The sequence below is a fragment of the Lepisma saccharinum genome, chromosome 21, assembly GCF_977018435.1.
Source record: "Lepisma saccharinum chromosome 21, izLepSacc3.1, whole genome shotgun sequence".
Classification (NCBI taxonomy): domain Eukaryota; kingdom Metazoa; phylum Arthropoda; class Insecta; order Zygentoma; family Lepismatidae; genus Lepisma; species Lepisma saccharinum.
The window spans coordinates 56835600-56848389 of record NC_139249.1 but is presented as its reverse complement, the minus strand read 5'-3'; the positions used below and the strand labels follow the sequence as shown (position 1 = coordinate 56848389).

At 38.1% G+C, this 12790-nt stretch overlaps 1 protein-coding gene across 1 annotated transcript in view; it reads right to left on the bottom strand.

The window, feature by feature from the left end:
- Positions 1–12790, bottom strand: part of LOC146003947 (modular serine protease-like) — a 69663-nt gene that overhangs the window by 19499 nt on the left and 37374 nt on the right. The window contains exons 7-11 of the mRNA XM_083142459.1: positions 8520–8869; positions 6225–6488; positions 4708–4869; positions 3005–3108; positions 1481–1657 (exon numbers count right to left, since the gene is read on the bottom strand). Coding sequence (XP_082998585.1) covers positions 1481–1657; positions 3005–3108; positions 4708–4869; positions 6225–6488; positions 8520–8869 — 1057 coding nt within the window. The remainder of the gene's footprint in view (positions 1–1480; positions 1658–3004; positions 3109–4707; positions 4870–6224; positions 6489–8519; positions 8870–12790) is intronic.

Genomic DNA, 12790 nt, shown 5'->3' with positions numbered 1-12790 from the left:
GATCACAGTTGTGTTTCCGCAATGACAAAAGTGGCTTTTTATGGGTTGATAATATGTGAACATTTCCAGTATAGATAATATTCACAAGTAAAATATCCATGTTATGAACACCAGGTTACACTTAAATATTTAATCATTGATTGGGTGGGCAATCGGGTGGGCACAGGAATTTTTGGGTGGGCGCTTGCCCACCCGTGCCCACCCCTGTCGTCGTCCCTGTGCAGTGATGACAATTGTTGGTTGTAGACGACCTTTCCCGCCTCTCCCTCAATTCACCCTGTAACCCTTCGATCACATGGATATTTTTTCTTATTATTTTGTTGAGGTCTGAAAATATACAAAATAATACTTTTTTTGCAAGAGTGAGTGACGTCACAAGTAACGTCACGAGAGGGCTCGGATTGGTTGGCGAGATGCCGTGCATGTGCTGCTATCGGCAGCCATAAGAGAGAGAAAGAGAGAGAGAATCGCCTAAGCAATCGGTCTTCAGTTTTCCAGTTAACTATAACAAATATTAACGTTTTGTTCGATCGTCATTTTGTGATCATATTGGTACATTGTTTTTCAATTAATTAATTCATAGATTATAAAGACAGCTAAATTTAGTTGATTTTATATTGTTCTCTCCGTCACGTAAAATGGGAATTTCTCTCTCTCTCTCTCTCTCTCTCTCTCTCTCTCTCTCATGTGAGTTTTCTCAACCACTTACTGAAACCAGAAGTTCAATTATAGTTAATAAATGTTGTACCCAGACAACTGTAATGAAGCTACATATCTGTAAAATGAATGCAGTGCCTGATTGGATTAATTTGTTATATTTTGAGTATTGAAAATCCTGTTACTTCCCGAGCATTAAGAACCTCCGATGGGCCTAGGTTTCTTGCTAGGAGTATAGCCCCAAAAGGCGGCTGTAACCCGTGATAAAGGACAGGCATTTTGACATTATGAAAAATACTTTCTTTAACTTCGTGATTAACTGGAAACGGATTTTAGGGTGCAGCACTTTCCAAAAATATGGCTCTTTTCATCCTTCGTTAGGGCATGAAATCAAGTAAAATGAACACACTTTGTTGCACCTTCTCGTGAGATTAGTACATTTATCCCCTTATTACTCTCTCTTTGATGCTTCAGCACCTTTTCCCTTCCTTTTCTTTCATGTTTTGTTAAAAAAAAATTGCACAGAAAAATACATGCTTTTCACTCTTCTTGAGCAGCTATAGTCTCACTTTATAGAGCAGAACTGGAGCTAATGGTATAATACAATCATTGCAGCCCCAATACTTCCCAAGATAATGTAGCAAAATCCACGAGAGAAAACACGAACTTCAACAAAACATATTCGGCAGAACTACAGTTCTCTATCAACACCGCTTTTTGCACCGTTTTGAAAACATTTTCAGAACCTTTTTTTCCATATTTCCGACCATGATTTTGCATCTTATAATCCCTAGTGATTAACTAATAAATATAATCGACTTACAACTCCAATAGCTCCGTGAGTTATGTGGGCAGTGGCTAGAGTCTGGTTCCAGTCGAGGCACACCAACTGCACCACTGGGCTAAGTTCCACTGGTGATTCCAAAACAAGCAGAGCTATGTCAGATCCGTAATTGCCTACGAGGTCTTGATACGTTGGATGCATTATTATCTTCCTCACCTGAAAAAGAAAGACATCGTAGTTATAATCTTAGGAAAATTGTTATAAATACATATTAGAATTATTTTTTTGCGGATAAAACGCAAAATGGTAGTCAATGATGGTTGTGTCTATGAAAATGATCGTTTGAAATTTTACATCCGTGAGAAAATGCTGACAAGATTGTCTGACAAGATTTTACGATCAAAATTAACCCGAGGAACTGGGGCGTGATGTGTGGCCTAATTTTGAAGATGCACAATCGAACTTCAGTTTTAATTTGAAGGGGGCGGGGGGGGAGGCAGAATCGAAAAGTTTTCCATTCCATAAAATTAGCTTTCAGGAATCATAAATAATCGTTACATTTACGTAATCACAAATATTACTATTTACTACTTTGCTCCTTAGTTCTCAGAAGGTTAACAAAAGTACCTTTATTGTGTGGAAATAATTTTAATAAACCTTAACATTTTTAAGGCTTTATGGACCCCCTTGTCCCCGTCAAGTTACTACTATGGTACTGGTGCTGCGTTCTGTGAGTTCAAGGAGCAGTAGATCTGTCAACGACAATGTCATAAAGACAAATATGTTGCGGAGTGAGAGAGGCTACCGAAATATAGTTTGAAAGAGAGAAACAGAGAAAGTCACTTGTTTGAGGTAACCTCGGAATCAATTATTGCTTGAGGTATTCGTCAAGTATGTGTCTTCCTGCAATCCATCAATTTCTAAAAAAAAAAAAAAACAAATAAAATTAAAAAAAAGTGTGTCAATAACTCTAGCATGACTGATTTAGTCCTTTTAGTTTCAAATTTAGAACTAGAAAATGATTACATGTAATATTTCAGTCGAATTATGATTAATTTAGACTGTTTTAGACCATGTTTAAGCGTAACGTTATACATTTGCTTGTACGTACGTGTGCGTGTGCGTGTGTATGAATAAGAATGTGTGTGTGTTTGTGTGTGTGTGTGTGTGTGTGTGTGTGTGTGTGTGTGTGTGTGTGTGTGTAATATAAACTGCACTGGCGTTTGTTTACGTGTGTGAAAGGGTGAGCATGTGCCGGTGTTTGAGTTATAAACGGTGTATTTTTGTTGTATTTCTTTTTAATTCTGTTTTTCTTTCATTTATACTTTATTTGTAAACAGATGAAAGCAGATGGATAAGTGTAAGAAAAGGCATTAATTAAGGTCTTAGCTTTGCCATGTATACAAAGCCGATATAAATAAATAAACAAATATAATAGAACTTCAAAAATCATAAGTTGTCATTCTGTAGTGTATTCTCAGATTAGTGGGTTACAAAATCTCCATAATGGAATGATATCACCAAACCTATACTTTTTCTTACTACATCAGGGAAATAACTTACAAGTTTGATCTGCGTGAGGTCTTGGGTCTTGTTGAACTCCTTGTAGTATTTCCCGACAGCCACTCGCAGGTTCGGTTCCTCCACACGCCAAGTGCAGTGAGCAGCTAAGGTAAAAATAGCATCAACATTATTTTATCACAGAGATTAATATCCAGTTTTGAATAAATATGAAAGTACAATATGCTAACATTGAAGCCAGGTTTAAAGCATTAATTGGAGTTTCAGTTGCACATCGTAAAAAAGGTAAAAAGATAAAAAAGGTAAAGTGTTCCCCTGTGCATAGCACCACGCCATGAAGGCGTATAGGGGGTGTGAGGGTAACGCCCCACACTTTCTTGATCCGGTCGCGAGTGGGGGTGATGTGATCAGCATCACGCCCCTGACCGCCTTTACCCCCCAGGGTTTCCCCCAGGTACCCATGTTATTCGACGCTGGGTAGGCGCCGGGGCCGCTTCCACCGTTAGAAAAGTTCCCGGATTTGAACCGGCCGGGGATCGAACCCGGGACCTTGAGCATGGTAGTCAGACGCGTTACCGACTGAGCCACCGCGGCCTCTCAGTTGCACATCGTGTATAAGAAAACTAATATACTCAAAAATGTATTTTAATGATAGACATTCTTGTTTTATGGAAAATAACATCGAAGAGAATTCTAGTAAGATCAACAAATGAAAATTTCAAATGGATAATGGATTCATTTACTTTTTTAAATTTTATTACACACTCTATTCACAAACTTCAACGTGTATTGGTTAGTGTAACGTGATACTAAACTTGTCTATGAAGCCGAGAGTCTACATGATTTCTTTAGCTTCTTTAATATATTCCATAAATTAATTATTAATAATTAATTATTATTTTTTATAAAACAGCAAAATAACTCAAATATAGGCTTATGTCAGGCAAAGCATATAGGCCATTCCACAAAAAAGTTAACCTACATGTCCTGATCGTAACAGTTCATAAAAAAAAATTATCTCCTCATAAATACAGCATGATGAAAAGTAATCAAGCACATCATGTAGTCAGGAACGTGTTTTTACCAATTTTACTTTCAAGTGATAACCAATAGAGAAATCTTGAAAGTACTGACACGGTCGGGACATCTAGACTCACTTTCTGTGATGTGGCTGATATGTTTCATTTATTGCTCATGACAAATCCCTCGCACATACACAATTATGCGCACACACATATATCAATAATTCATTTAAATGTCGATATCCTTAAGCATGATAAACGTACTACATAGTACCTTAAAATTGTTTACAGCTGCTCTTTAATTCTATAATTCTATAGCGTGTATGTTTCTTGAGGCAAAGTATTGCAGCAAGATAAACGTTTTACGTATCTTTAAATGCTTCTCCTATCTGTTTTCCTATCTACAAACACACACACACTCACTCAAATACACATAAGCTTTCTGGTAGCCTAAACATTAACAGAGTATGTGACATCTCATGAAGTTGTCCGAACATTATCCAGGTTATTACCTAATTGCGAACAGTGCTCAAATTGATTGATTGAATTGTTATTTTAAGTTCACTTTATGCACAGAAAGGCTAATCGGGACTGAACCTACAGTTTAAAGTTAGATCCGAACCACTATGTGTCTCCACCGAGTATCGAACCCGGGACCCCTTGATTACAAGGCAACGACGCTACCACTGCGCCATCGTGCGCAAGAAGCGAAGAAGTACGTACCTGTGAGTACAATGTCCTCTCTAACGAGCGACCCTCCGCACCAGAAAATCCACTCCTTGTTCTTCTTGAAGTAAAGACCGACCTGCCAGGGCCATTCCCCATAGCGGGCCCCAAACCCGTTCACCACAAGGGGCGCCACCTCCGTTATAACTTTTCCACAAACTGTGAAGCACAATAAAAAAGCACGATTATTCAATTTCAAGAATCTTTTAGTATTCAATATCATAGTTTTCCTTGGTTTACATTATTTACTTTATTTGTTTAAAAAATCCAAATTAATTATTTGATTTTTGGTCTCACGGGTGGGATACAATAGAAAACAAAAGCAAATCCAAAACTAAATAATCAACTAATATGTAAAACACATTCTACCTTCTAACTTAATTATGTAAAATACTTGAATTTTGATGTAGAGGAGCATTTTAGATTGCTCACTCTCAAGATAGAATAAAGGTTGCATTTAATTTTAAAAATTGTTATTCAGGGCCACTTTCATATGGAATGCCCCACATACTTACACAGAATACTTCTAAAACGTGTTTGATTTGTAAAATATGTCTGTTTGTTTGAAAGATCAGCGTATTGGGTGGGTAACCTGTAGAGCAGAAAAGGCTAGATGGGGCATAATCATTGCTTCTTGTAAGCGAAACGTTGAGTACTTAGGTTATTGTGAGAAGGTCCATGCATTTGTAAGTGGGTTTCGTGGGGTAGGTGCTTGCTTCACATATTTTACTTATTTTGACATATTATTTCCATATTTCAGAACATTTCTCAACATATACTCCATATTCGCGCAATAACTAGATGTCTCCGTCTGACCGAAAGAGTTGGGTGAATTTCTCGCTAATAACTGACAATTTTAGACCCCCAAACTGTTTACTTTTGTTATTGTAAAACACTTGAATTCCTGTATATTTTCAATTGTTGTCAACAATAGAGAATTAGGGCTCCATCGGCTCCACATTTAAAACAAAATTTTGTTTTTCATTGTTTGAGAAGAAAAAATGAAAACACATTTTGTGTTGTTTTAAAATTAATGTCAATGTAAGCGTACAGTAGCTCGTGTAGTGTCTTGTATTATTAAAAGCTATATTATTACAATTTAAGCCACCTTTTTTGGTACTGAGGGTTATATATTTTTTTTTTACTCGTGGAGCCAGTGGCTACGCGAGTCTACACCCTCTCTTCGGGAAGGGGGGACAGGGTACACCGGAAAGTAATTTTGTGAATAACGTCCAAGAATTAACTTCTGTAAATGTATTATGAATAAACCTATATATATCTAAAAGAAAATGGGCGTTAAGCTATAATTTGAAGAAGTACGTGTCTATTGCCTAAACTAGCATCCACAGAACTTCAGGTACTGCAAGTTTTGAACCTCGGGACAAGGATTCAAAAATGTATGGTTGTGTATATTGTGTATGTTGCTGAGAATCAGCTTAAAAGAGCAAACTATACCGTTACAATTTTAAGCACATTTTTACTACATACAAATCCGTTCCCTGTTTATGACGTACCCGGTTCGCAGCTTGCCGTCTTCTTACTCCAATGCCCGTTGTTCTCGCAGACGCTGACCCTGTCCTCCGGTGTCCCTGTCGGGTGGTAGTACTGAGGACACTCGAAGCGAGCAACCGTCCCTATGGGGATTGCACCCGTGCAGGGGACAGGGTACTTGGTCTCCGGGTTCACGCAGCTCACGATCAGCCTCTGCGTGGAGGCCATCGGTGGACAGAAGTTGCCTTCGCCTGCCGAGTCCTCTTTCACCTCGGTGGCATCGGCGCCTGAAATGAAAATGAACAGTGCTGGTGACGTTACACATTACTTCCCCATGCGTTTCTCGACAGGACTTTTCCCGTGGGGAAACGGCACGTGTAAAGCATAACGCCCACTGAGACGCTGGGAAACGCGGCAGCAGAACGTAACAGGTTACCTACAGACTTCTGGCACGGAAATTTCCGCCTCGTTTCCGCGCGTTTCCCTGTAGTGGATGTTACAACATTTGATTACACAAGGTCTCTTTGTGATCTAGGGGTCTGTGGCTTGATCCCTGGTGTATTCCCAGTGATTTGGATCCCACGTTAAACTGAAGATCCATTCCCAATTATACTATTTGAACCAGGGTTGTCAAAGGTCCACGAACCCATGGGTTTTAATGGGTTACGCAGGGCCGAAACCTTTTCTCTCGCACAATTTAAATTCGGTCCAAGTTGTGTATTGTTTCATTGAAAAAGGTTCCTGGGCCTTATTTAAATTGATCCGAAGAAAATGGTTCCTGGATTGTATTTAAATTGATCCGGAAAAAATGTTACTGAACCGTATGTAAATTGATTGCGATAAAGGTTCCTGGACCGTATTTAAATTGATCCGGTAAATGTTCCTGGACCGAATTGAAATACTTTACAGATAAGGATCTTTACTGTCCAGAACCCACTTACGATTCCTGATTTTCTCTCCTGAACCGGAATTGAATTTATTTAAAATTCCTTTAAAAACCCTGATTTGAACATATAGTGGTCTCATAACATTTTTTTTCTGAATTGATAACATTACTTCACAAGAAATTGTTTATGTTAATGTTTTAACGTTTTCTGCTTGGCCTGCTAATGACGAATCTGAAACCAGTTTTTCCCAAATGTCGATTTTTCAGAAGTTATTTTGCATCATACGTTTCCCTTAAAAGGATTTTTACAATAACAGGATACAGATAGTTACCACGGAAACTACTAAAAGGCAGTAAAAATCGATACCAAATTATGTCAATTATGCTTTGAAGTCACTTACGTAAAGTGATGAAATTATCCTCAGTAATTTTATGTGTAAATTTAAGTTTCACTGAAGGGGAATTACTAGTTCATGTTGAATTGAATTGAATTGTTGTTTTAAGTCCACTTTATGCACAGAAAGGCTAATTGGGACTTTTTAGGATACAACTTTGCAGTTGAAAGTGATATCCTACTCACTATATGCCTCCATTGGGTATCGAACCCGGGATCCCTTGATTACAAGCCGACTTCGTTACCACTGTGCCATCGGGGAGGCCCGCCGTAACTGTTGACTAGGAAGTAAAAGTTAGCTATTTGCAAAGTTATAACTACATTTGTAATATTATTGTATGATTATGGAAATATCAAAAAGCTGTTTGAAAACATTGAATACCGAACTTATGAATGAGATGCTTGTGGAGATTTTAACGTAATGGATTTTCAGTTGTATTTAGTAGCTTTCTATATTATTATACAATTGTTGCCCTTTGTTGAAGGTAAAAAAGGTAAAGTGCTCTCCTGTGTTTAGCACAACGCCAAGAAGGCGTATAGGGGGTGTGGGGGTAACGCCCCACACTTTCTTCATCCGGTCGTGAGTGGGGATGATGTGATCAGCATCACGCCCCTGACCGCCTTTACCCCCCCAGGGTTTCCCCCAGGTACCCATGTTATTCGACACTGGGTGGGCGCTATAACTACGTCCAATCAAGCATTAAATACTGCTGTTCTAAACTAAGTCTCCAGATTTAGTAATCTTTCATCCAAACGCATATACACAGTTAATCTAAATGACATTTTATGTGTCGAATAATTTTACTTTCAAATTTTGGTTCGACTCTCCATGTTTCAGCTAGCGATTTAAATCATGACAATCCATTCAGAAAATTCTGTATCTTTCTGATTGAATTGATAACAAAATTGAAGTACTTTTAAGAAGGTACTTCCAAGTAGAAATATTCTGATTGGCGAACTTGAGGTAACAAATATACCGTTTCATGAGTAAGTGAGGAAATATGAGAAAGGCACTCATATATGCTTTCTCAGGCTTACCAGCAGTTTTCAAGCACGTAGGCTCCGGTGGACTCCAAGCGCCCTCCAGGCAGTAGAGGCTGGCGTCCCCCTCCATTTCGTAGCCAGGGTTGCACGTGTAGCTGATGGAGGTGAACTCGTCGACCAGGGTGTGCGGGGCCCCTTGGCAGGAGCCCTCCGCCTCGCACCCGACCACCAGGTAGTCTCCACCCGGGGGCTTCGAGGGGAGCCTGCAGCTGCCTGCAGGAGCCGCCTTGTTGCAGAGCTTCGCATCCTCGTCCGAGCCATCGGCGCAGTTGGACACTTCGTCGCACAGAAGGGCTCGGGCGACGCAGGCGCCGTAGCTGCATCGGAACGAATGCGAAGGGCATCTGCAAAGACAAAGAACAATGCGTCCTGTAGAAACAATTTCAATGCAAGTAATAAACAGCTGTACGAGAGAAAGCAAATGTGAAACAATAGGATTCAAAGGCATTGTAGATATCAAGGCATGCTATGAATATTTTTGTTTCAAAGTTGAAACGTCGACTTTGATAAAACAAAGGGAAGAATATAACCCACAAATTAGAATGATTGAATTTGTTTTTAAGTCCACTTTATGAACAGAAAGGCTAATCGGGACTGGACCTACAGTGGAATCCGTACCATTAAGTACCTCCACATCGAAGTCGGACCCACTTCATTACAAGTCGATGACATTACAACAACGTCATCGGTGAGGTCCTACAAATTAGAGACATCGATGCTGGGAAAGAAATATAAACCGAGGCTAGAGTCGTCCTCCTTGGTGGAGTGGCTATCAGAGCCCGCTACGACGCCAGGAGTTCCGGTTCGAATCATGGCCTGGGCATGGGTGTTCCTTGTAATTGTCCCTTCATGGATTTCATCATATCATTACTCATTATCATCTTCGCGATTTGCGAAAAGTAGCAGACAAGCGAAGTAAAATAAACCAAATCAATGAAGCAATCAATCAATCAATCGTCTATATTTAGATAAGGTGGTCAAAATTTAAATGCTTACATAAGACCGTGTACAAGGAATTTCTGAAGAGAATTAGTAAAATATGAGAGTATAGGAATTATTTAAAAAGTATTGGAGAAACAAGAGAGAATGATACTGTTCATCTGGCTAAAACAAATTTTGCTGATTTTAGAAGATTCTCTCGCAAAAGATCAGAACACAAATTTTGAAATGGAACTTGTTTGTAGTAACCGCAAGTCTTCCTAACTTTTGGCGTATTTCAAGAGAATGGAATTTTATTCACCGAAATTCCCACTCAGTAAGTTTCCTAACTTATTTGTTATTGCTACTAGTGGCCACGTTTCATATCCAACAAGCTGTTGTGGTCTGGCATATTGAATTATTAGAGAATTAATTCTAAAGTTGGACGGAGACAGAGACACGAGAATATACTGAGTAGTCACATCTCCATTTTGAAAACGCATTATTATTAAAAATCTTGATACAACCTGTTGTTTTAATACTACCGTCACTAACATTCAAATTGCTGTCCTTGTTTTGGATTTGCGCAATATTTGTAGATACGGAAGACTTCATGATCTTGCGATAATGTTGTTTCAAAACTAATCTATTGTAGTAGTTATTGGTATTAGAAATACTACGATGTCCTGTAGAGCATTGGCGTTGCCAGAAATTTTTGCAGGTGGGGTCGGGCAAATGATAAAAGTTGAAAGCAGAAAAAATAACAATGGGTATTATTACCACGGTTATTAATGTCATATTATAATAATGTTTTATTAATATTATAAACTATTAAAACCAATTTTATTCGATAAAATAATAATAATAATAATAATTATTATTATTATTATTATTATTACACAAATGTTGAGACTCGATCCACAAAAGGAGTGAATACCAGCAAAACTATTTTCCATGATTTATTTTGCATTTTATGCAGTTAGTATCTGAAATGCATTTTGATATTAACTTTTGCACGTCTCGTTCAAGAAAAGGCTTCAAATGATAAGGGAATTTTTTTCATAAAGTTTGTTGTGTGACCTCTCACCTACAACTGTAATTATTAGAATTTTGAAAACTGGAACCATTTGTTCTTTGTTCCTGTATTTTTTACTCAATGTTTTCGATCCAATGCGTTTTTACTTTGATTATTCTGTTCGAATGTTTTGGTTTGGTTTGAGTTGGTGTTTTAAATCCACTTTGTGCACAGTAAGGCTAATTGGGACTGGACCTACAGTTTAAAGTGGAATCCGAACCACTATGTGCCCCCACCGGGTCTGTTCGAATACTAACTAAATGAACTTTTCTTCTGTTTTTAACAATAAGAGTAACAAACTTTCGGCTTTCATGTATCTTGAAATGAACGATGTCAATTTCCAGGGGGTCCACCACCCCGTTCGCCCCCCCCCCTCGCCCATGCTGAGAGCAGCCATGTCAAACTCAATTCGTGAGTAGGGCACGTTAATGTCAAATCTCTCCTGACCGACATGTCAAACTCCAACCTCTTGAAGTTCAAAACTAAGGGGTTCGCCCCTGACAGGGAAAATGCCATTGATTACTATTATAGCATCAGTATATTACGAAAACTATATGTGCATAAATTAGCAACCGCAGGGGATGCAAAAACCAGAAGGCGGAATTTCCACTCCCCCCCCTTTCACGTACCACCTTGCTTACAACTGGATGAATACACGAGTGTGTAATTGTAGTAAAAATATTTTAATTATAATCCTTATTGGTTTTATTGAAATAAAATGAAACTGAAATATTTGTTCGTAGTCTGTGATATTATTCTACATGTACATATAAATTGGGAAAAATATAAATATGCTGACCAAGGCACTTTTGTACTTGATACAGAGTCTGATGAAGACCTTGCTAAAAGGTTGAAACGTTACGTTTAGTTTTGTTTTTAATAAAATAAATTACTGCCTTGGTCAGCATATTTATATTTTTTCATAATCATGGAAACAAGGCTTAATGGTGTTATATAAATTGGTTGCAATTGTGCAAACATTTTGACAAGAAACATTCTATGGATAATTCTAGTTGCGTTTTCCAAAGATCTAACAAAATAACCGCATTATGTTTTTATGAGCAACAAATTCTTAGTGAAGACAACAAATGTCTGTTAGTTATTCTTGTTTTTTTATTGTTTTATTTAATATTTATAATGGAGAACAACTGTTCACCAAGGCAAGTGCTGCCAAAATCACTAAAATTGCAGCAGCAAAATGACTTATCCGAGGATACTGCTGTGGAACAGCCACTTTGTGATATTTCTATTTCAATTCAATTCAGATTGAAGTTTAAGACTTACATACAGCATAAAAAAAGAGCAGAGAATTGAACAAGAAAATTGTCCATCGTGTAATAATCTTCAATTAGGCAAAACGTTAAACAAATAACAACATTTATTTAACTTATAACTTCAAGTTATAAAAACTACATGAAAGACATTTAACAAAGACAAAACACATTCTATCTCCAACTAGCCTTGCTCACAGTATATCATCTTAAATTCTTTATCTTTTTCTCAACTTCTATCAATTCTCCCCCTCTAACAAAAAAAAATCATTCATAGGTCTTATTACCAAAAGTGAGTTCTAGTTTATCCGGTTCTTTCTCAGATCTAGAAGATCTTCAAAATTCTCGTTTCTCTATGTTCCTTGTTTGTGTAGTTACCGCTGCCTCTGGTTCCCCAGGTCCTGGTGCTGCCTGTGTATATCTTGGAAACGTCCAAAAATCATCCAACCTCCAATCTCTGACCTATATAAATGTTCTTTAGCTTTCCCAATAAATGTCTGTGCACTCTTTTTGTCAATCCATTTTTGAGTTTTACTTCTAAAAGCCTTCTTCTTACTCTCTTAATCACCTTCGCTTTATGTTAACATGTTACATTGTTCTTCAATATGTCCAAATAGACATCCATGATACCATCAATAAACTGGATGGTACCAACACCTTTGGACGACATACAGCCCCAAATCATTAATAACCCACCACCGTGTTTAACTGTTGGAACTATGTTAATGTGATCATTGTCTTTATTTGATTTTCTCCAGACCCAATTTATCCCATCTGACTCGTATATATTTATCTTGGACTCGTCTGACCATATGACACTATCCCAAAATTCCTGGTCCTTGTGACTGTGCTCTTTCGCGAATGAAAGTCTATTCCTGTGATTCACCTTATTTACATACGGCCTCTTTCGTGGTATTCTGCCGTGATATCCATGCTTCCACAAGGCACGTCGGACAGTTTGATCGGACATCATCTTGCCAGAAACATTTTCTACTAACGGT